The 25,780-nt window shown below is 40.2% G+C and overlaps 1 protein-coding gene across 1 annotated transcript in view; it reads right to left on the minus strand.

Annotated features, from left to right (window-relative positions):
* The window catches only part of GRK3 (G protein-coupled receptor kinase 3), a 46,806-nt gene extending 23,801 nt beyond the window's left edge, over window positions 1-23,005 (minus strand). Inside the window, exons 1-8 of the mRNA XM_026656968.1 lie at window positions 22,904-23,005; window positions 22,071-22,145; window positions 19,497-19,558; window positions 18,288-18,339; window positions 17,296-17,387; window positions 13,580-13,679; window positions 5,298-5,376; window positions 3,728-3,858 (exon numbers count right to left, since the gene is read on the minus strand). Coding sequence (XP_026512753.1) covers window positions 3,728-3,858; window positions 5,298-5,376; window positions 13,580-13,679; window positions 17,296-17,387; window positions 18,288-18,339; window positions 19,497-19,558; window positions 22,071-22,145; window positions 22,904-22,930 — 618 coding nt within the window. The 5' untranslated portion in view covers window positions 22,931-23,005. The remainder of the gene's footprint in view (window positions 1-3,727; window positions 3,859-5,297; window positions 5,377-13,579; window positions 13,680-17,295; window positions 17,388-18,287; window positions 18,340-19,496; window positions 19,559-22,070; window positions 22,146-22,903) is intronic.
* Between the last annotated feature and the right edge of the window lie 2,775 nt (window positions 23,006-25,780).

The raw sequence follows: 25,780 nt of genomic DNA on the forward strand, positions 1-25,780 counted from the left end.
ACAAGGAGGCGTTATAGGGGGGGAAGTAAGTCCTGGGATCCGAAGTTGGACAACAGACTATGGCAAGAAGCCGAGAGGGGTGAAAGCCATGGGGAGTGGAGGATGCTCCAGTGGAAACCAAGAGGTAAGCCAGAAGACAGAGAAGAGAGACAGGAAAGAGCACAAGGAAACAGCAACAAGGTCAGAATTTGAACCGACTGAGCACAGAGTCCCTAGACTGGAACCTGGAGTAGTAGACGGGCCCACGTTCCCCTATCGGCCACAGGGAAAGTGGCACAGACTTGGAAGACTGTCTGAGACTGCAGGTAGACAGTATGTCCAATCGGACTTTGATTCCCTGGAAGGGGTGTACTAGAGTGACCTGGCCATAGGGCTGAGTCACGAAAAGGAAGCATCCTAAATCCAGAGAGAGAGATACCATGGGGCAAGCAATTGAAGGAGGGGGCACCAGACCAGGTGAGTGCTGATCCCCAATCTCAGCCACGAGGTGACCTCCCAGTGGTGAGTGAGACCCATTAGAGAGGTACATGACAGAATTAAAACTAACTTGACTTGTAGATGTGGATTTCGCATTCCATTTGGGCCCTGCACAGACGTGCCCATGCCTACATCTTCTGTCCCCTACTTCCATACCTGCACTCTACAATTTTTAATCTCTATACAGTACATCTTGTCACTCCTTTTGGTCTCTTTGTCTCACTTCCTTCAGCCTTGTGGTTGTTAATGAGACACGCCCTCAAGACCCACTCCTCCCCATTAGCCTTCCATCGCTTACCTCCCCCTCTCGTTGTTCCCACAAACTAATACATTCACTACGTGAACATAATCATTAATATAGGTTGAAAGGTGAACATGATGGACAGGATTTATTGCCAAGTAACCAGGGAAAGATTTTCCTGAGTTATTTAATCTGATTAATAAAATTTACAGCCAACTTTTAAACCAAACTAAATTGTACTGAGTCTTAATTCATCTATATTAACTTTCACTTTATTTGGTTAACAGTATTAATATTGGTATGAAACTACATCATTTCCATAGCTGTTTTCTTCTGAAGCAGTAAACAGCATTTGATTGAGAAGTTGTCTGCAAAGCACTGCTAAACAGTGGGTACTGCAGTGGATATTGAGTCATCTACAAAGCTTTTCCATCTGAAAGGATTTCTTTTATGCTGTGTTGTTGTAACTGTGTTGGTCCCAGGATATTAGAGAGACAAGGTGGGTGAGGTAATATCTTTTATTGGACCAACTTCTGTTGGTGAGCACAAAAAGCTTTCAAGCTTACACAGAGCTATTCTTCAGTTGGTCCAATAAAAAAGATATTACCTCACCCACCTTGTCTCTCTAGGATTTCTTTTGTCCAGGAGAACACCCCAGTTGGCAATTTTAAATACAGTCTTTAGAACATGTAGTACTAGCAAGTTCCAGATACAACTGTGATGGAGGCCATCAGAGTACCTAAATAGATTAGATAGAAACAAGTTAGCAGCAGGAAGTAGAAGAAATAATTTTTCAACTTGTTTTTAGGGGCGGTGAGGAAGTTTTAGAAAAGTCTTAGTACAGGGTCTCCAAAAACTGCTAGGGTTTTATGAGTGAAGACCTCACAGACCAGAACTGGCTGAATTCAAGGGGAGCCTTCTACTATTCCAATCTGATAATAAGTATTATCTATCTTGCTACCTAGGGTTTGCCAACACTGGTAACATTCTGTTTTGCAGGAACCCAGATGGAAACTTGGTAATTTTGTTTCCTTTTTATGAGAATTCCTGTGGGCCTCAGAAACTTGTGGAACTTGGGATCTCTATGGTCCAAAAAGAATGTATGTACATGTTACAGAAAGAGTAAAATACAAAACACAAGGATGTTAACCTCTTTCTTTGTCTAATACTTTGAAAGACAATGATAAGTTATGCCTGTCAGAAGGGTTTAACCTTAAAAGGCTATTTCTCTTCTATATAGCCAGCTACTAATTTTCCAGCAAAACATTTTGAAAACAGTAAGATTCAGAATTAGAATTAAAATATACACGTCTTCAAATGGGAAGGACAATGGGTCACCTGATCCATGAAATGCTAATGCAGCAGGAACCTCTTCTTTTCTGCATGTATTCTCACATGAAATTATTCCTTAAATACACATCTTATTGAGCTTTAACTCCCTTACATTATCAGCTCCCACAAGATCACTGGATCCCCATACTACATATTAATAAACCTCTGGGTGAAAAAGACACCAGAAAGAACTAACCTATTACTCTATTTTCTTAATTACTAATTAAATCCCAGGTTATAACTTTAAGGTGAAATTCACTCCAGGGTGCAAAGACGAGGGCCTAAAGTTTTAAGTAATGCACAGGGCATTCTGCTGATCCTCTGCCTTCTCAAACTGTAAATAGGCTATTTTAGATCCCACTGTATCCCCTTAAGACATGTTTATACTATGAGCTGGTATTCAGGCAATTCCCCACCTCCCCTCCCCCAACACACAAACATATTCCCTCAAGGCTGACCATTAGAGCCCTGCAAATCTGTGGATATCCGCTTTATATCATGTTAGCAGATCGCCGATTGGATGCAGATACAAATTTTGTATCTGTGCAGGGCTCTACTGACCATGTGCCTTTCTTCTTGCGATTTCCCTTCTTTTCCTTTCTATCAGAAGTTCTTATATGGTTGATACCTAACAGAAACTTACTCTTTATTGTAATGTATTACAATCATTTATGTGAAACAGTTTTTAGAAAATTCAAAACAAACTTTGAAAGAAGTAATCAGCATTCTCCCAACATTTGGTGACAGAAATGATTCTGGATACAAAAAGGGTTTTCATTAAATTTCTTATATTCCCTAGGTTTAGGGTTACCATATTTGAACATTGATAAAAGAGGACACTCCACAAGCCCCCGGCCCCACCCCAACTCCACCCCTTCCCCGCCCGCATTCCAACCCCTTCCCCAAAGTCCCCGCCCCAACTCTGCCCCTACCCCGCCCCCATTCCAACGCCTTCCCCAAATCCCTGCCCCGGCCCTGCCTCCTCCCCTGAGCGCGCCACATTCCCTCTCATCCCCCCTCCCTCCCAGCCACCCGAAACAGCCGCCTCCTCCCCAGGCTCCAACTTTCCCGGCTCTCGCCGCTCTCCAGCCCATGCACCCCCAGCCAGGAGCTTCCCCTGCGCAGCAGCAGCCAGAGCCGGGGGGGGGCGGGAAGTTGCTTCGGGCCCCGGGCCTGCCCCAGAGCTGGTCATCCCAGCCCCAACACGCTCCCACCTGCGAGGCTGCATTCCAGCTGTGGGCTCCCTCTCTGGCCGGGCTGGAGCAGAGAAGTGCTGTGTGCGTGGCCTGGGGGGGGGGGGGGGGGGGGGGGGTGTGGGGGGGGGGCGGGGGATGCTCGGGGGAGGGAGAAGCAGCCGCGGGTCCCCCCCACCTGCAGCTGGCTGCAGAGACATCACCGCTCCTAGCCATGGGGCGCGGGGTTGCAGCAGCACTGGGGGGAGGGGAGATTGCAATCCGCAGGCTGCAGCGAACTGACACCCCAAGAGGAGAGAGGGGCAGTGGGTAGGGTTATCATACGTCCGTATTTTCCGGACGTTTTTATATATTTAAAAAATCCTCCCGGACTGCAATTAACAACTAAAAAGCCAGACATGCCCGGGAAAATACGGACATATGGTAACCCTACCTAGATTGTTCATCACTACCCTATAAGTGGCTGTGTAAATAAAATGGTTACCTTCAAGTCTCTGTATACAACAAATCGATTGTGCATGTGTTCTAAGCCCAGGATGATTTCAGTAGCATAAAACCTCATCTCCTTCTCAGAAAACACCCCGTGCTGTGAGAGATGGTAGTGCAAATCTCCTCCTAGAATTAGAAAAATTGGGATGTAATTCATAAAATAGAGAATAGTAAAGTCCTGTTACATTGGCAGGTGGAAAGCTGTACTATACAGATCTATGTAAGGAGGAAGATAAAAGTCTACTAATTTGTAGGTTCTGTCGACTTGTGTGACAGGAAGGAGCTTGGATTCACATACTTAGGCACTTGCAGGGGATGCTTTCATGCATTTGAGCGTACATGTTGGCAATACTCCAAGAAATTAATAAAGCTGAGTAGATATTCTACAAATAATCAGCAAATATCACTTCATTTTAAACATGAATTCATATCACCCGTTTGCTCCTCTTTAGTGACTGCTTTCAGTGAACACTCCAGAAATTAAGTGTCACTTGCAGTGAATTTCCAAGTCACATATGTGGGTTTGCAAAGAAATTAAAGAAATTAAATTCTCTATTTGCACATGGAAATATTCATGCTGGAAGTGCTTGCACATTCATCCAGTCAGGGAACAGACAACACAAGGTGACTTATCTAACTAATCACAACTACAAGAGGTTGAATATTTGTATAGAACTGTTCATGATCAAACTACAGATTTAAAATAACGAGCCATAACTATTTTCACGGAATCATAGATTGCAAGGCCAGAAGGGCCAACTGTGATCATCTAGAATGACCTCCTGTATAACATAGGCCAGAGAACTGTCCCAAAATAATTTTTAGGACAATTTGAATAATCAACTACCATTCTGACTTCAATGAGATTACTCATATGCATACAGTTACAGACATTCTTAATTGTTTACATGATCTGATCCTTAAATTACAGAGCAACGTGCCAGGGTGCACCCTAGCAACTGAAGGCATCTCACTGCCGGATCAGGGTCAAAAAGCAGTCCCCCAAACTGCTAAGGAACGTCAGGTACCACTAACTTGCAAGATCTTCTGCCTTGGACACTGTGGATCCCTTTCTTTGGGTCTCAACTTCACCTTTATTCTAAGGCTTCCATGACTCTGCTTTCCTCATTCTCCTCCTGCTTTGCTGACAGTTCCTTCATTATTTTCTTGGGTGCCTCTCCATGTTCTCTGTTGTCATCCTTGAGTTCTACATCCAATCTTTCTGCATGCTATCTCAAGGAGACCTTCTCAACTGCCACCTTTATTTCCAGAATTTCCCAACCTACCTCCCCCTTTTCTCTCTTCTTCTATCTATGGCTGCCTCTCAGATCTCTCTCCTGGACATCCTAAAGTGATCTAAATTAGACATTTTCAATCTCTTTCTAAACCTTTTCCATTTCTTCCCTTCTATTTCTCCACTGTCCTCCCATTTCTCACAGGCTCACAATCTCCGTATTTTCTCTGGCTCTTCACCTTCCTTCCTCCCCTCTTCTACCAAGCTCTCCATGAGCCCTGTCACATCCTTCACCGTTACCAGAATGGTTCCTTTCATTAACTTTGCTTACCATTCATCAGGTCCAGGATGAAGCAGAGTTTGTCAGGGGTGTGGAAGGCATAGGTCATACACACTATAAAAGGGCAGTCCTGTAAAGGAAATCAATGAAGAGTTTACCTCACATGATATGCAGTGCCCTTGTTACATTAAGATATCTTCTAAAATGATTTCTGTTTTCTATCTATACACTTTGATGTAGTCCATATGCAGTTTGGCAAATACTAATATTTTCTTGTTTTCAAAACAAATATATAAAATGAATATAGGAAATCAAACACTGCAACTAGTGACACGATTCTCTTCTGAAGATTTGCAACCCCAAGAAGCACTCTCCCAGATCATGTTCCAACATTTCTACAGAAGGAGGAAGTGTGACCTACGTTCCCACTAGCCTTATAATTACAAAAAATATGTGAAAGCTCACAAGCTATGCAAGAGCCTAGGAAGTAACCAGTAGGGTCCCTTGGGGAATGGAAAAGAAAGGTGGGAGACTGAGATTACAGGAATACTGTTTAGCCAGTTGAAACAGAGGAGAGACTAAATCATTTGAATGAATTCATATGGGAAATTCTGATAATCAGAACAGGTAATTTTATCCTTACCTGCAAATTAAGTTTCTATAAATTGATGAAATTCAATCCAGTCAGCTGGGCTGCTCTGACAGTCATAAAGAGCAGGCAATTTAGAATTTTGGTGCCCTCTGGTGGTCATGTAAAACTTCCCTCAGCTCCTCAGTTGCCTTACAACAACTAGGAACTAGGTCGATTAATCACAGTTAACTCAAAAAAATTAATTACGATTAATCGCAGTTTTAATTGCATTGTTAAACAATAGAATACCAACTGAAATGTATTAAGTATTTTGGATGTTTTTCTACATTTCATATATATTGTATTCTGTGTTGTAATTGAAATCAAAGTGTATCTTATTTTTTATTACAAATATTTGCACTGTAAACAAAAGAAATAGTATTTTTCAATTCACCTCATACAAGTACTGTAGGGCAATCTCTTTGTTGTGAAAGTGCAACTCACAAATGTAGAATTTTTGTTACATAACTCAAAAACAAACCAATGTAAAACTTCAGAGCCTACGAGTCCACTCAGTCCTACTTCTTGTTCAGCCAATCGCTAAGATAAACAAGTCTGTTTACATTTACACGAGATAATGATTCCCTCTTCTTATTTACAATGTAACCAGAAAGTGAGAACAGGCATTTGCATGGCACTTTTGTAGCTGGCATCACAAGGTATTTACGTGCCAGAGATGCTAAACATTTGTATGCCCCTTCATGCTTCGGCCACCATTCTAGAGGACATGCTTCCATGCCGATGACGCTCATTAAAAAAATAATGCATGAATTAAATTTGTGACTGAACTCCTTGGGGAAGAATTGTATGTCCCCCGCTCTGTTTTACCCACATTCTACCATATATTTCATGTTATAGCAGTCTTGGATGATGACCCAGAACACTTTCACTGCAGATTTGACAAAACGCAAAGAAGGTACCAATGTGAGATTTCTAAAGATAACTACAGCACTCGACCCAAGGTTTAAGAATCTGAAGTGCCTTCCAAAATCTGATCGGGACGGGGTGTGGAGCATACTTTCAGAAGTCTTAAAAGAGCAACACTCTGATGCGGAAACTACAGAACCTGAACCACCAAAAAAGAAAATCAATCTTCTGCTGGTGGCATCTGACTTAGATTATGAAAATGAACATGCGTCGGTCCGCACTGCTTTGGATTGTTATCGAGCAGAACCCGTCATCAGCATGGACGCATGCCCCCTGGAATGGTGGTTGATGAATAAAGGGACATATGAATCTTTAGCGCATTTGGCACGTAAATATCTTGCAACGCCGGCTACAACAGTGCTGTGAGAACGCCTGTTCTCACTTTCAGGTGACATTCTAAACAAGAAGCAGGCAGCATTTTCTTCTGAAAATGTACACAAACTTGTTTGTCTGAGCGATTAGCTTAACAAGAAGTAGGACTGAGTGGACTTGCAGGCTCTAAAATTTCACATTGTTTTATTTTTGAATGCAGTTTTTTTTTTACATAATTCTACATCTTCAACTTTCATGATAAAGAGATTGTACTACATTACTTGTATTAGGTGAATTGAAAAATACTATTTCTTTTGGGGGTTTTTACAGTGCGAATACTTGTAATCAAAAATAAATATAAAGTGAGAACTGTACACTTTGTATTCTGTGTTGTAATTAATATAAAATCAATATATTTGAAAATGTAATAAGATAAGCTACAATTGAATGTAGTTTGTTCTTATTAGAACAGGAAAGTTAAGGGAGGGAATGGTGTTTTAACACAGACCTGAGGGACCACTGACCTAGTACCTATTCTGTCTGGATGACAATTTGCTATCTTTTTAGTAGAAAATCTACTATTGTGAAACAAACAACAATTTTAACAGGTTTTTTGTACAAGCTCTTCTTCAACTCAAATACTGGGCATGGTTTTCTGACTTATAAAGCCTTTCACTTTCATAGCACCTGTTAAAGATCTCAGAGCACTTTTTAAACCTTCAGATTCAGAAAACCTCTGTGAGGTACAGTATTATCCCCATTTTACAGATGAGAAAAAACAAGACACCAAGATGTATTAAGAATTGACTTCATCAGGTCATGCAGACAGTGAGTGGCAATGCAAATAATAAAAGGAGTTAAAGTGACTGATGCACAGTCCTGTGTTTTCTCTCTCTAGACCAGGAATCCACGCTGTACCTGACTGCCTTTACTTAATAAAGGTTTTGGATTTACAGTTAAAGAGATTCTAAGATGAACTTCCAGCTCCACAATTTATCCGTGTACCACATATGTCCTATCCACCAGGAAAGACAAGTGCTGCTCAAGGTAATTAATGTTCCAATCACAAAGTCCCTTATGAATGACCTTATCCTACCATTTTCAAAACAAGCGCAGTTAATTTTGTGCGCTCAGAATGCCATAATACCTACAAGAATTAATTTTTTCTCTCCTCTTCTGACTTTAACCTAGAAAATTATGTCAAACACTTGTTCTGTGTTGGTCGGGCAGGGAGAGAATAGCAAAGCAAGGCACAATATTATTTCCTGCATTAACCTGCTCAATTACAAGGGAAAGTGTGTAGCAAATTTACAGAACTCTTCCTAGGAACTGAAAGGAAGCTACCTTACAGAAACTGTTGCTAATCCTTAATAGAAAAAGCGAACTTTCATTAGCCACTCATCTAAGGATGTACATGGATTTTTTTGTCATATCAGAGCATTAGATCCTATCGTTAGCAGTTTTGTGGAAATTTTTCTTTTTGAAGACATGGCCCTGAGAAAACTTAATCGACATTCAAAATCGAAGCCATAGATTCACAGATTTAAGGCCAGATAAGATCATTATGATCATCTAGTCTGATCTCTTGCATAACAGACCATAGAATTTTACCCGTGATTCCTGCATTCCACAAAAGTTCTGGCTGAGCTAGAGCATACCCTTCAGAAAAATAACGAACTTGATTAAAAACTGCAGGTGATGGAGACTCCACCGCATCACTTGGTAAATGTTCCAAAGGATAATTATTCTCAATGATAAAACAACTGAGCATTATTTCAAGTCATAATTTTCTAGCTCTAACTTCAAACCACGTGTTGATTCCGTTCAGTGGTAAGGGAAAGGCATTACCCCTTACAGTCAATGACTGCCTCCCTCTCTCAAAACGCAGGCAAGAGAAGGAGTATGACTTCCTTAGATAAAACGCACTAGAGAGGTGCAAACCATTCTGCTTTGAGAGGACCCAACTTACGGAGGCAATTGGCCCCAAGAAGAAACTAAATTCCAAGATGAGCACCTTCCTGCAAAACTTCAACATTTATTTTTTTTATCTGAGATTTTACTTTGCCTGAAAATTTCTGACAGATGAGAAAAACAGTGACTTGTAAGCCAAAACAGATGGGAGAGCTGAAAAGATATCACTTGATCACCAGAGGGCAATGAAATTCTCATCTGCCTCATTGTTCTGCCCACTCAGCTGTTCACAGGGAGATTAAACAATGTGGAAAAATAAAGTCAAAGCCATACAATTTTGTTTAAGGGCTAGTGTTCACTAGCAACGTTAAAGCGCTGCCGCGGCAGCACGTTAACATGGCTGTGTAATCACGGCACCAGTGCTAACAAAACCACCTCCATGCGGGGAGTAGCTACCAGTGCAGGGAGCGCAGCTCCCAGTGCTAGTGCACTGTCTACACTGCCACTTTACAGCGCTGAAACTTGCAGAGCTCTAGGGGGTGTTTTTTCACACCCTGAGCGAGAAAGCTGCAGTGCTGTAAAGTGGCAGTGTAGACAAGGCCTAAGAGTGAATGACCAATATTCAGTACAATTCTTACATTTATCAAGCTCATAAAAATGTAGATTTTAACATATTAAAACAAACCTTGCTCAAGACAAAGGACCACTGTACCATGGAATGTATTAATTGAACCAGATTATCCTTCTCTTGTGCCCCATACAAACATGGTGCAAGGACTGTTCATAGGAACATGGGGTGCTGCACAAAAGTTTGAGATAAAACGTCAAGACGTGCTCTAAAAACTCTCTTGTATATTTATGGGGGTAAATGTAAAAGGCTTTAGAAAACATCTTTGGGAGGACTAAGACATTTAAAATCCTGTACTGAAAATATCTTTGTATCATGTAAGGACCCAGTCAGGGATCAGGGATCAACCATGCTAAGTACTACACAGACCCATAACAAAAAGTTGATCCCTGCCCCAAAGAGCTCACCATTTAATTATCAGATGAAAAATAGGCGAATACATCATTCCAGCTGGGGGGGGACACAAGGTAGCAGTGACACGATAAAGCAGCAGTTACAGCACATTATTTGCCCTGTCATTTTTGCTGCTTATGTGATTAAAACACACACTAAATGAAGGGTACAGAGAGGAACACTGAAGAGTGCCAAAAATCTGTATGGAGATATTCAATGTGAAATATAAAATCTTCCTAGCCAAGTGTTCTTTGCTGGCTGACACCTTGGCCTCTGCTACAACAGCTGCATCTATTTTGGACAAGATATAGTTGGCCTTCTGGAACGTGTAAAAACACATGGCTCATATATGTGCCTCTGATCCAATGCTGGGAGTTTCACTCTGCCCTGAGAACATCTCCTTGAGCTAGGTTCAGAGAGAGACCCAGCCCTTTAGTCCAGGCATTAGGTTTCTGACTCAAATCCTAGGAAGAAATTGTGTTTTTAGTTACTAAACCAAAATATTCAGAAAAGGACATCTCCCCCATCAACTGGGTTAGATTCTTCAAGGTCATCTGGTCAGGAGCTCTTGCACTGCTACAGAAGAAGATAGCAGAGAGAAAGATGACAAGAAGCTGCTTTTGCATTTTAGGGCTCCCCCCCTTGAACCGTATCGATTTTCTCTTTTTTGCATTTATTCCCGAGTACCACCCTGCCTGCGGAGGCTACCCTGTGCTGCTGCCCACGCTACTGCAGCTACACGACCATTGTTAGCACAATGAGAGCTAGTGCAAGTATGTCTGCTCAAGCTGGGAGTGACACCCCCAGCCTTTAAGACATCTGGTGGAATATTCTGAGCCATGCCAGTGGAACTGTGGGTATGTCTGCATTGCAATTTAAAAGCCGTGGCTGGCCCATGCCAGCTGACTCAGGCTCACAGGGTTCAGGCTTAGGTTTTGTTTAATTGTGGTGTAGATGTTCAGGCTCGGGCTGCAGCCCAAACTCTGGGATCCTCCCACCTCGCAAGGTCCTAGAACCCAGGCTCCAGCCCAAGCCCGAACATCTACACCGCAATTACACAGCCCCACAACTCGAGTCCCACAAGCCCGAGTCAGTTGGTCCAGGCAAGCCATGAGTTTTTAATTGCAGTGTAGACACACCCTGTGTGGCTGAAAAGCATGTGCAGGCATTACATGGGCTGCAGAGAAAGAGGGCTTATGGAGGCTAATGCTCCTTGTGTTCCTCAGGGGGCAAATCTGTCACTCTAGTGGAACAGGGAGAACAAGTCTGCCTGAGGTAGACTGGCGCTCCTATCTGTGCCTCTCAGCAGTATCTATCACTGGTTTTGCCCTGTGCTTATAGGGCAATGTGTGGCTCTCTCTCTCTGAGCCAAACAATACCTCAAAATCAGGTGCCTGGGAGCAAGCTGTACTTCCTAAACCAGAGACCCATTTTGCATCTTGTAAATTTCCTTGATGTGAGCAGCCCTATTTGTGGGGACAGTTCTTTGGGTTCTCTGAAAACTCAGGGTGAGGAAGAAAAACAGGAGCAGGAATAAATATATAGGACATGTGGAATGAAAGCATGTGGAGAGAAAGGGATTGTCCCTTAGAGAAATATACCCTCCACCCCACCAAATCACCACCACAGGCTGCAGAGACAAGACAGAGAAACAATCTGAAGAGCATTCAAGCTGCTGGTGGGAGGCAGACCATGCTGATGGTCTGTTACATGAGTGGATTCCATGGCTGATAGCCCAGGTGCCACATGGTCCACATGCACAAGCACAGACCATTGGTGAGGACAGTCGGTGTGCATTTAAAAGAAAAATTACCATTAAGCATGTCACAATAACAAGGTTCAGCAAGAAATGAATGCTCATTAAACATTTCTGAGAATGCAGAGACAAAAATGTAAGATGTATGTAATCTCACTGAGATACAGAATATCTTCTCTTTGAGAAGACAGCAAATTCTTTTTACTGTAAAAGCTTTGTTATCCAGCATGTTGGGTGAACGGAGGGTGCCGGTTAATCAAAAATTCCAGTTAACTAAGAGTTATACTTACCAATGGAATACCAATTTTCAAAGAAATAGAATACAATAAAATGAATAAAGTATAGAATAGTATACGGGTACTCACCAATCCCGTAGTAGTACTGCACTGCAGAGTGGCTAGTTTTTTGAAGCTCTAAGGTGTATACAGGTAAAGTTTTCTATACAGTAGGTTATCTTATGACACTACATATCACTATGGGGAGCACAAGGCATACACCCAGATCACTAAAAATACACTTAACACTAAAACTAGACTGAACATAATTGAATCTTTCTTTGATGATTCAGAAGGCATTTCAGGATCTTGCAGTGCCTCGGGGTCATCATTATCAACATCAATTATCACTGTAGATGTTGAAGGTGTAGGAGATATAGGGTCATTACAGATTCAGCCCAGACACACCCTGGAAGCTGCTTTTTTGAATAAATCCCTGATATCAACTTGCTTACTTGTTGTCTTCTGCCTCTTTTGCATAGAAGTACAGTGCAGAATGTGCAATTGCATAACCTCCTGGGCAGTATACTAGTTCCAGTTACTAGACTGAAGATTTGTATAGGGAGATATCAAAAATGCTAATTAATAGAGCTTTCCATTTGATAAAGTGCCGGATAACACAGCTTTTACTGTATTTGTTTTGGAGTTCTTTAATATCTGCCAAGCAGCAACGCGGACACACATTATCCAATAAGTCTTTAACAAAATTATATGCAATCCCTTTCATTTTTTAACTGGGCTGGGCCATAAGGATGTGCTTACACTGAGCTGTAAACTGTGAATCTCATTTGAACAAAGTAATCATCATGAGCAAAATTAACCTTTCTACCAACATCCCCTGTAACCATGGTGACAAGAGCTGATTTTAGGCTTTATATAATGAGGTTATTGTACTCTGGAGGTTCTACCATTTCGAAGTCTGCTTTATAATCACTTGGGGCAACATTCATTCTGTGGATTCCATCTGAACGTCTCTTCTACATAACTCAAGTTTCCCTATATGGAATGAGCTGTGAGACTCCAGAATTGTAGAATAAATACCAGAAATGTTTCCTTTTATATACAAAGTTTGTGAAGTTTTTGATTAAAAACTGATCTAAATATCACATAGACAACTTTCCTATGTAAACTTGGCAGTTAATTCTACTTCTAGGGCCAAAGGACCAAAACAACAGAAGTAAGCAATAACAGAAAAATTGGACAAGCTAATTTAATGTTTTGAGAGGATCAGTACATTCAAGATTGTTAGGCACTTTGAGAACTATTGATGAAAAGCACTACGTAAGAACTAGGTGATGTGATATCATTATTTAATTTTTGTTTGGTTTCAGGTTTTGTTTTTGACCTTTGGGCACTTAACACCATTATCCTTTGGTCTGCTTTGACTTCCCCTACACCATACATGAATGAATTATTGGAATATGTATTCTACACAGTATTTTTGATACTACTTGCAAAAAATAACGATAAAAGATGGAGAAAAAATTCCAGGATACTTACTCCAGTACTGACTAGCGACAGCATAATTCTTTCATTTAAGGCTAATGTTTCTCCTTGCTTCATCTTGATCCTCTTCTTATCTAAGCATTTCATTGCATACCTGAAAATATTAATAATTCAGAAAAGCATATTGGAAAAGGTCCCCCCCCTCAATATTTTTCACCAACAATCCATGCCATCTATACAGATAAATATATTGACAGTATATTGAGCAGAGTCTTTAAAGACCTACATCTATATTAGATGTCTCAAAATAGCATCTAGACAGATGGTATGTCTATACTGAAATCCAAGGTGAGATTGCAGCTTGGATAAACATACCCGGGCTAACTTTACCCAGGCTAGCATGAATAAAAATAGCAGCATCGATGAGGAGGTGCGGGCTTCAGAGCAGACTAACATTGTGAGTAGGTACATGCTTGTACGGCCTGCACAGAAGTCTGTGCCACCATATCTAGAGTGCTATTTTTGGCAATGCTGGCATGGCTAAAGCTAGAGCAAGTATGTCTACATGAGCTGCAATTGCACCTCAGAGTACAGTGTAAACATACCCCTAGAGAACCACTCCAACATCTTCCGAGCATTGACACATTATTTTCAATCTCCCAATAGAGAGGTTTTCCTAGGATACCTAAATAACAAAGTCTAAGGTGGCCAGCATCCAGACACCAGGGTGATCAGGGAATCATAAAAACACAGATTAGATAAAGATAACTGGAGTCCATTTTTCAATATCCGCAAACCAGGATTTGGAGTATGAGTTAACTGGAATGTTTACATGGACCCTATTCTGATTCCATATGAATCCGTGCTTTCATCTCTACCCAGAAGAGGCCTGCTAGGTTCGGACATTTTTTTAAAAAGGAAAATGGTTTGTTTTCTACTACACAACAGATGGTCAGAGATACAAGAGAAGGCTTTTGTGTCTATCTTCTCCTACCATATATCATGACTGTATGGCATTTTTAGACATGGAACATGAGTGTTCAATGTTTTAATGAAGAACAAGAGCACAATGACATGGATCCCAACAAGTCTACGAATCTGATAGCAATCTGCTAAAAATTGGCTTAAACTGGGACTAAGCACATTGTCAGTGGCACCACAGGTAAAAGGCTCAGGATGTTTGTCTGTAGAAATGCTCACACAGCCAACTCAGCAATTCCCAACACACTTAGGCAGCTCTTGTAATAAACTAAAAGGCAGTTATACCTCCTGATATGCCTGGAGCTCCTGTATGCCCAAGGTTTGTGCAAACCTGGTATCTCTGAAAAGTGGGTTCACTATATATATGAGACTAGATTCTGGTTTATCCAGCTCAGGTGTGCTGAGAGAGAGTGGGGGAAGAAGTAGGGAGCCCCTTCATTCCAAATCCCTCCCCCCCCCCACACATGACCAAGGCAGAATGGTGACCCTAGTTCTCCAAGTACAAAGGGGTCTGGCTAACACATCCAGCAGTGTTCCATGTCTCCAAAGAGACATGGTCAACTGGACCAAGGGCATGAACAGGATCGTGCACCTTTTCCTCCATATGTCTGTCAGCATCTGTGCTAGGAGATCATATGTTGCATCTTTTACCATAAATGAGTTTCATTAAGCACAGTGTCTCTGCCCTGTCCCTCTACCTCCCACGCCCTTCAGTGCTCCTCCAGAATTCTCAGGGCAAACCAGGAGTGTATCATTTAAAAATATTCTTTATAGAAGTGCCATACAAGTTACAGCATAATGTAAATGTTTAATAACAATCCAGAGTGTCCGTGCTCTGTGCAGACAGAAGGCCTCAAAGCAGCCCTGCTTTGCAACCACCACATACCATCAGTACTCCAGAGAACACCAGCAGAGCTGAGTCATGTGTATGGAGTACGCACATTTTACATTTCTAAGCCAGGAATGTGTATTTACCACAGATGCTCTCGTCCTTGGTTTCCGTGCTACATTAGGAAGTTTTTAAATTACTTCTAACACAGCCTTTTTAACATTAGCCCTTAATTGTCCCTTGGGGCTACTGACCTTGGTAAATGATCTGGGGTCAGATAAGGCTAGTTGATGTCAATATCTCACTTCGTCATTCTGATATAGCACCACTATGTTCTCGTCTAAGATACGCTGCTTTTAACACTAAGTTGGCTTCTGTTTACACTGCTCTTGGAGGAGCTGCTTTGGGAGCAGCCTCAGGTGTCTGTTTCTGGGTTACTGGAACACCAATGGCAGTTACCTTGGCGGGATGGCTTCTCAAAGTCCTTGCAGCAGAGGCAGCCATCTAGAGTGAATGGGATTTAGATTAGGGATGGGTGAACAGGTTTGGATAAAGTAAGAACTAACCCAAACCTCTACCCAAAAGATGAACCTAACCTAAAGCTTTACGTCAGGTTTGGAAACGTTTGGCTGACTTTTCTGCTCCTACCCCCATTACCTTTCTCTATTCTCGTGCCTCTGCACTTCAGGGAAACTGGGGGGAGGGAAAGGAAGGGGAGGGACATCTTTTGCTTCCCTTATTGGTTCTGAGTTCCTTAGTTTAGGCATTCAGGCTTCTTCAGAGAAAGCGACTGGGCAAATGTGCTAACTCTATCTCTGAGGTGGAAGCCTATTTAGTGTGGCTTTTGTCCAAAAGAGATGGATATCATTTACATTTCTGTGCATGGCCTACAGACTACATGGCAGGCCCATTTTATAAATCTCAAACTAAAAAAGAATAAATCAATATGTGCACAAAAGTACTGCAACAGGAATGAAGATATTAATAGTATTATTGAAATAAATACTTGAGGTGAACGTCACTGCAGAAAGATTAAACATGAAAGTCATTTCAAGGGACCCTTCACTTGTTAATAGCTCAGAGTCAGGATCTCAAAGGTATTGAGCACCCACTACTACCACTGAACCCAATGGGAACCACAAATACTCAGTACCTCAGGGATCAGGAATGTTATGTTCAGATAGGTGGAAATCATCTAAGAAGGATCCCTGGGTTCAAGTGGGTAGGAGACTAGGTAGACAGAACCATGTGGAAAACCCCTGCTATGTCCAGAAAATGAAAGATGACCATGTGATGGGAGAATTGGGCCTCACAGCCAGGGGTTTTCTACACAGAAAGTAGGAGCTGTGTGTGAGTGGCAGTGCCGGAGAAAGCAAAGGGTTTGAGTTGGGAACTTGAACCCCCAAATGTGTTTTAGCCGCAATTCTAACAATGGAGCACCAACTGTCAACTAGAAGAAACCATTCCTGCTGTTTTTTCCTTCAAACGCTCTGCTCAAGAGTGTAAATAGTTTTAATTACATTGATTTAGGACACTGTATTCTTAAACTGCCCACACGTCTCCATCCCAGGGCTCAATCCTGAAATGTGCTGAGCGCTCCTGGCCCTGAGCCAGCAAAGTACTCAAGCACACCCTTCACTTTAAGCACATGAGAAGTCTCCTGTGACTTCAGAGGGACCATACGGGTGTTTGCAATAAGAATATGCTTAAGTGTTTTGCAAGACTGTGGCCTGAGTGTCCAGCATTTTGGAGGATCAAACTTCCAATGAGGCTTTAAGCCACTCCATAAATTCAAACTCTTTTTCAACTGACTGGACTCTAGGACAAAACTCTATTGCCCAATTTAATGATGCAATCTAAGCTGATCATTCCGCTCTGCAGAGATTTTGTTAATTCAGAGATTTTTTTCCTTATATATTTAGAGTTTATATTTATTATTAAAACACAGTATATGACTTACATTTTTCCAGTGTCCGCTTTTCTGCAACCATATACTTCACCAAATCCCCCTCGCCCAATTATTCTGTGTACACTAAAGTCATTCATGGTCAGCTGTGAATTCAAAACACACAAATTTCATTTTCCAATGCCCAGAACCTTTCCCCTTTACAATCTCTAAATTCATTTGACATGAATGTATGAAAGTGGATATCTGTTCTTTATTTTTTAGATTTATGGTTTCTCTACCTGTTTTCAGAAAGTAGCTCTCTTATTGTTTATGCTTCCCTATGTCTGCAAGCACTAGAATCTGGGGCGGTCAGAGAGATGGTATTTACAATAGCCATGATGACAGGAGATGACGGCATGGCTGAGGATTTCACTGGAGATGAATCCAAGACAGCAGCTTACATGAGCAACATTGTCTTGCAGACAAAGAAATTGTGGGAGTAAAACACTTTAGGACTAAGGGATGAGGCCAAGAATATACCAAATGGAGGCAAGTAGGTCTGACTTTTGAAGGGAAAAAACAGAGCGAGACAGAATAGTACTTGGGTTGGCTTCTCTTGCTGAAAAGTAGTGCTCAAACAATCTGTTTCCTGTACCTACCTATTTCAAAACCACAAGGCTATTAAGTCACATTTATAATATATGGAGATATTCCTATCTCATAGAACTGGAAGGGACCTTGAAAGGTCATTGATTCCAGCTCCCTGCCTTCACTAGCAGGACCAAGTAATGATTTTGCCCCAGATCCCTAAGTGGCCCCCTCAAGGACTGAACTCACAACCCTGGGTTTAGCAGGCCAATACTGCCCCCCAACAGGCAGAGAGGGTAGCCAGGGAGGAATCATTAATGGTGCTAGGAGGTTATGTACATCTAAGAATAGAACAGCATATCAGAATAATACTCATTGTTCTTCCTACTAAGGCCTTTTAAGGAGAAGTATTCTTTAAAATCTAACACATTTTCTTTCCTACATCGGCTTTTGACAAGATAAATGTAATTACTTACATGAATATTTAGTTCTACATTTTTCCATTGACAAAATCTAGTAAACTTGTCACTGTTAAAAAAAAAGTTTAAAAAGTTAAGTTAAAAGGTTATCCAAAAGAATTACAGAAAGTATTGTGAAAAATGCCAAGTACTCTAGTTTTGAAAATTAAATTCAGCACAAGATAATTTATGAAGATTAAAATTGACATTTAAAAAAATTCATTGATTAGCCATCTTTTATGCTTATTTTAATTTAGCATGTTTCTTAGCAACTCACTCTCAATATGTTTTGTTTAATAGCAAGTTATAAAATATATCTGATTATTTTCTCTCCTCAGTTACGAATGCATCCATATTTATTTACATAATTTCCTTTAGACCCTGTTTCTAACGGTCAATTTTCAGGAAATTTAAAAAAATATTTCAACTGTATCACAAGCAAGATAATTAAATCGGAAAGTATGCAATGTAACTTCAAATTTTAATTAACCTTAATATACACCAAGGAATAATGTAAACCTTTTTTATCCTGAAATAAAGAAGATGTCAATACTATTGAAAGTTGTTACAGGATAATTGTCTTCTGCTGCTATATCAGTTATAAGATGTTTATTTTCAGGGTAGGAAAAACTGATCTTTGGCAGACATTATTTTGGCTACATAATCTGATCTATCATTTGTCAGCAGTAGATTGGGGTCAAATCCTGTGCACTTTACTCCCACCAGTAGTCTCATTAAGGTCAATAGCACTATTCAGATCTGTAAAATTAACTGGATTTGCCACCTTACATTTCCTTACAGGACAGTTACTGTTTAGTTGTAAACCGTTTGGGCTACATACTAGAATTGCTGTATAGCTCACCCCCATAATACTGCAGTTTATTTGTAGGAGTATCACCCAAATGAAGGGAGTTAGAGACTTTCAGACTTTTAAAAGATCAAACTGTAAGAAGTCCATTATTACTGTAACGTGGTGCAGTGGAGTGGTCCACTAACTGTGTGATCTGAGCATCCTTACAAGTTCTGTCACAACTACACTGCATACAATACTGGGATATCCTGATACTTAACATGATATATGTATCAAGGCTAGTTCTTTGGAAAAGCTTGCTGATAATACACTATTAATTAACTAAACAATTCTAGCCTTATTTTGCAATAATACTCAAGGGACCAGTCTAACTGCAGGAGATTACACAGTAGTTCATATAGTATGTAGATTCATACCTTTCCATAAATTTTTGAAATATTTTTCCTCGGAGACTATCACAAATTTCTTCTATGTATGGCTAAAAAAGATACAAAATTGTATTTAACTTTTTGGTGTGTGATAATCTGAACATGCAATATTGTCCAGTGAAAATAAACTACATGTTTAGGCTCCAGCATTTACCGCCCACTGGCAAGAACAACTGTGTTGAGCAGAGTAACTGCAATATTTTGTGGTGACTTTCTTGGCTTATGGCCTGATCCAGCAAAGAACTTGAGCATGGCCTTGACTTTAAGAACCTGTGTAGCTGCACTGAAGATAAGCATTTGCTCAAGTGCTTTTCTGAATCAGCGGCCTTAGCATTTTCCTGGGAGGGATTGGAGAGAATTTTGCAGTCTTTGCCCATGGGCCAACAACAGGAAATGAGCATTGAAACTTTATGGATTAATCACCAGAATTATCAGGCTGAAAACACTGCTTCTCATTTATTTAAATTAAAAAACAGTTTAGAATTTATGGTGAAGGCTGTGAAACTCAAAGACCAGCCAGCACAGGAACACCAAGATAATCTTTCCTTATTAGTGCTTCTCTCTTCCCTCTCCTTTATTTCCTCTACCTTACTACCAGCAGCTTTAATTCACAAGTGGCATATTTGAAAGAGGAGCACCGTTACTTGGTTTGACATAGTGTGCAATGATTTCAAATCCCAACTCAATTAGCAAGGGTTACATGAGATCCAAATCAGGCAATATAGATACCACTTTGTCAGTCTCTCTGGTTCTAACATCAAAGACAATCCACTGACACAGTAAGACTATCAAGCAGGTTTAATATAACAGTACTTTAAATGCTACAGTAAATGCAATTACTATAAAAGTACAGCAAATTAATTTAAACCTGCCGTCACTGCCACATCGCATAGATTCATATTAACAAAAAGCAAGGACATTCAACATTAAAGCAAAAATTCCATCTTTAATTTGTCTAATTATGTGATCTAACAACTTCAATTTGAATTTCCTTGCTTAGGTCAGTTTGTGTTAGAACTGTAATAATATAGAAATACTTATTTCACCTTCAATTTGTTTGAATAATATAAAAAATATAAAAGGTGCACTTTTTAAACCAATAAACCAAAATCCATTATTTACTTTGGTGCTAAATTTGTGGACATAGAAATCCTATAATTCTAAAATCCTAAAACATTCATAGCATTTTATAGAAAGGTACTCTAATTTCTGAGAAGTAGCCATTTTTCGGAATGTAATTTTCCACTGTATTTAGAATAATGAAAGAACTATAAATTGACACCAACACCTAAAACCCTCATGTGAAACTGCAATATTGCTAACTCCAGCCATGTACTCAGAGTTCAAAAATATGGTGCTATATAATAGAAGTTAGCTAGAGGCAAAAGGAAGGATCCACTAAACAGAAAGGTATGTGCATTGCTATGCTCTTATATTTCTGAAACATTACGTTGAATTCTGTACTTCACCACCTGATTTATGTTGAAAGGAAGCATAAGGTCCTGATGTAAAAGGGATTTATTCTACACTATATCTAAAAAATGTAATTTACCAGTGGTTGGCAAAGCCACTATAGCCCACTTTCACTGTGTCTATGTGAAATTCCCTCACACTCTGCTAATTGGGTTACCTAGAATGCACTTGGAACCAGCATATGAAAGCATAGATCCAAGTGGACTGTGACCTGAATTTCTAGGACAGTGTGTGAAAAAGCAATACCAGCAAGTGGTTAACGGAAACTGGGTACATATTTTTCATTGAATTTCTTCTATTTTGAATGAAAGTTTCACAGTTATCTAAGGAAGCCCTCAGTGAGAGAAACTAAGGGCTAAGTCCTGCAAGGTGCTGAGCACTCTGACCCCAAACCAGAAAAACACTTAAGTACATGCTTAACTTTAATGCCCTTATGTATTCCCATTCCCTACTCACATGCTTACACTCAAGAGCCTCCTTAAATGCTTTCCTGGACTAGGACCAGCGCTCTCAGCACCTTGCAGATTAATAGTCACAGGTGGGGAGATGGACTGACCGCATGCCCAAACTCCGACTGCCCAAGGTGACTCTCTCCTCACAAGCCCCCAAGGGATGAGGATTTCTTTCAAACACTGCTAGTCTGCTGGGATACTCCTGAACCATAGGCATAAAAACCACTGATCTCACCAAAAAAGAGCTATCTGTAATCATTGTTCATTCTAAGAAGTTTCCCATATGATTTTGGAGGAAAGCAGGAATAAAATGTTAATATTAGACCACTTCAGTCAGTAAAGTTATAGAACAGTTAGTAATCTGTTTTCAAAAATGTACTCAAAGACTCCTCTGGCTAAAGAAGACCAATCCACAATTTTTATGATCTTTAAAAAGACAATGAAATTAGAAACATTCTCTGATTATTATATACAGAAATCTTTCCCTGTATCATTTTGTTTTCATCAACTTCTGACATACAGTATCAAATTCTTGTCATAACTGTAATTATAATATATACATAAAGGAGGTTTCCTGAATTTGCTTACATTCAAATAATTAAATAAAACCTGGACATCCTGAGTGCTTTCATCTCACCTGAAAAAGACTTGGTGGCACTTGTTTCTTGGCAAGGTGAGTTTGTACATGATCTACAGCTTTCTTTGAGAACGGCTTTGGAAAAATAAAAAGTAAGATTTTAGACAAATGGCTGGAAAAGAGATATGTAAATTCTCAATTATTGAGGTCACAATACCAGTTTTCAACTAAAAAGGAATGTTGCTTATATGAAAAATACACAAACTTCAAAATGAACGTAACTTAGTGTCCATTAAACATCCTGTTGCATAACACTTTGAAAGTTATGCCAATCCCTACTTCCAAGCCAAAAAAAAAAAAAAAAATCACAGACCATGCCATGCAAGGCGGAGACCATCCATCAAGTAATTGCAAGGCACCAGGAACACAGAACACATGAAACCACCAACTGCTTCTTTGTAGTCCCACAAGTTTTAAGAAAAATGTACACTTACATCCCAATCCTGCACATGTGTACATGCTTACCTTCAGGCACGAGTATTCCCATTCACTTCAATGGAATTATGTGTAAAGCGAAGCATGGGCATAAGCACTTGCAGATTCAAGGTCTTAAATCACAGGATAAATTTCTCTCTGGCTCAAATCATGTCATTACTGTAGATTATCCACTCTTTCAAATAGGACTACGCTATACAAAGAGTAACAACTGAGTTAATAGACACTGCTATCGTAATAGATACTGCTATTGTCACATCTTGAGCAGTGTTTTGTGTAATTCCCTGTCAGACTTTCATCTACTCACTATCCTTCCATTATTAAACATTTTAAAGAATTTAAAGTCAAAGGAAATATTTAAATATTAAAATTATAGAGTGAAACTTCAGTATACATACATGTGAGCAAGACAGCAGCTCTTTCATTATGTATGTGTCATAAATCTGCCGACTTCTGCTAAGACGTTCCTCCTCAGAATCCAGTTTTTCATATTCTTTTATCTGTAATATGAAAGAAAAGGAATCAGTCAATGAACCTATTTCTAAACCTTTACACTGTTTAAGGAAAGAAAGATTCTTCACTGTGGTAGAAACCTTATTTCCCTTCATCCCTTTCTCAGGACAGGGTTTGTGGAGGTGCTCATTGCAATTCTATAGTTAAGGAGGACTTCTGGATTCCAATCCAAGAAGAGATTTCCCCCTGTAACTTTTGATTGGAGTAACCAATTTGATTGCAGACTGTGGTGCTTAAAATGGGGTATGAAGAATTTTGTTTGAAAATTTAAGAAGTTCTGGATTAAAAACATATGCACACTCCTTCCTAAACCATTAGCTGGGCTGTAAATTGTGCGAAGATGATCATGGAACTGATGGACTTGGCGGTTGGGGTGGGACAGGCAGAGGAGTATGTATCGGATTGACCCTTTTTGAGGAGGCCTTCTTTGTCCTTCTCCACCCAGTGAGAGCACCAACATGGGTTCTCCTACAATGATGAATGCTGATCCCCACTTTCTGAAATGTATTTGGAGCATATGCATAAAATAGAACCAGCAGCCTGGAAGCCAAATGAGCAACGTTGTTTATGCTGTAGGCCTTAGCAGTAGCACTTTAATATTATATGTACTGTATACATTCAAATACACACACCACCTATAAGTAAGAAGTGCCACAAAACAAAGGAGACTAGAGATTGGGTTTGTAAGTGATGAGATCACCTTGTCTAATGAAGATCTCTAACTAGAAATACTGATATTGGACACATCAGAGTTCATACATAGCTCAGCTGTAACTCTAAAGAAAATTAACTTTTAATTTTATGCCAGAGTCCTGAGTGCAAGTACTGAGAGAACTGGATAAAACACATTAGGGGTTCAACAGGTTTAATATAGATAACAAGTGCACTCCCTGTTATGACAGTAGTATGACTGTAATCCTATTTTACAATCCTTGCAATCCCATTTTTACAGAATAGAACTACTGGGATACTGTGCTATTTTTGAAACAGATGTGATTTCCTAGTGTTTGTTAGCAGACTGGGGTTTGGGGCAGCATCCAGGCCTCTCAATGGGCTGAGCTGAATCAGTTATATGAATTTCTAATCAGTTACCATGGAAAAAATACTTCTGTGTCTACATAAGCTTTTTAAAATACTGAGAGTGGAAAACAACTTTGTATGACGAAGAGGCTACTGCACTGACGTTCTCTTAAGAGGAGATACTGTATTATCGATATCTGCTGGGAAAATGACCTATTTCAGGAATTTCCAGTGGCCCCTTCACAGAAGGATCTTGATTTTGATCTTCTTTACTATAGACCACTACACCAACAGTTGCAATGGAAATTTAACCACATTAAATCTGTAGTTAGAACAACAGAATTTAGGTTAAGATATTTGAGAATATTGTAAGAAAATATAAAAATATAAGAATGACTGGTTTACAAATTCACTGCAATTTCTACAACTTTTGTTTAGTGAGTAAGCAGCATTAGTGCTGCATAAAGAGATGAGATTATTGCCTCAGCAAGGTCTAAAAACTGCTTTAGACATGGCAGATAGAGTCATAATGCTCATTCTGTGATACAGGAACAGACTAGGTCATAACAAATTTGGGAACATCCACTTGAGCACTCTCACAGAAGAGATAGTATATAAGGATAAGTGAGAGCAACAAATAACCACGGAGACTTACAAATAGGTTTAGCTCTACCAAAGCAGTAAGAAAACCAGGGAGGAGGCACAAGATATAGGTTCTGTTAGGATGAACCTCAGACTTTGTCTCATGACAGCGAGGCCAACCCCGAAAGACCTCAGATCCATTCTGTTCTGAAGAAGAGTTTATCAATGCAAATCTTTCAATTGGAGGATTACTCGCAAGACTCCTACTAGGGCATGGAAAAGAAGGAAAAGAAAGAGATAGTTTAATATCCCCGAAGGACGGCTTTAGTTTTGATCTACTGAACCTCCTCCACTTCATTCTGTGAAGAACCAGGATACAAAAGAAGCACTGAGTATGCTGATTTGCACTGGATCCATCCATCAGCTTGTGAATCAAGGAACTCAAAGCACTCCAGGGCTGAGACTCAATCTGGCCCTTTTCAAAACCTCTTTAAGAAGGAACAGAGCACTATGGCTTCCTGTACTTTCAGACCTACAAAGTAAAGGCTGCACAGATGATGTAGTGCCCAGTCACACATCTGTCATTGAGACTAACGTTGGACAGGCTGGTGTTGGTGAGTCTCCACTTAGAGAGAACACATGGACCAGACTCTGGAAAAAGCTTTCATACAGGTGGGGAAAAAAACAAGGATCCGTGATCACCACTTTAACAAGTGGAAAAGGTAATCCAGATTTAAGAGAAAGCAAGTAGTTCAGGAGATTTAAAATTGAAGGACATAAAAGGGAATGTTTTGCCTCCATTTCAGAACACATTTTTCTTTTTGAAGCTGTCATGGTTACAGGGCAAGTAGCAATTTAGACCCCTTTGCAGTCCCTCTCAAGTGCACCCCTACAAGTAACTATCTTTTTCTCAGGGTGGAATTTCACAATTCATCCCATACTTAAAATGGGTCTCAGGCTACAGTCCCCATTTTTACCAACTGTTATAATGACACAGGTCTAACTGTATTTGGAGCTTGTGACCAGAGTCTGATTAAAGTGACACAAACATACTATTAATCCAAAGACCCATAGCAATTAGAGTACAGGGTTAAAAATAAGAAAAGCCTAAACACATAGTCTTACCTAAGCCTAGACTTCCCTTGCGAGTTTAAGAAGGT

Source organism: Terrapene carolina, unplaced genomic scaffold, assembly GCF_002925995.2.
Source record: "Terrapene carolina triunguis isolate 2854851 unplaced genomic scaffold, T_m_triunguis-2.0 Scaffold234, whole genome shotgun sequence".
NCBI lineage: Eukaryota > Metazoa > Chordata > Testudines > Emydidae > Terrapene > Terrapene triunguis.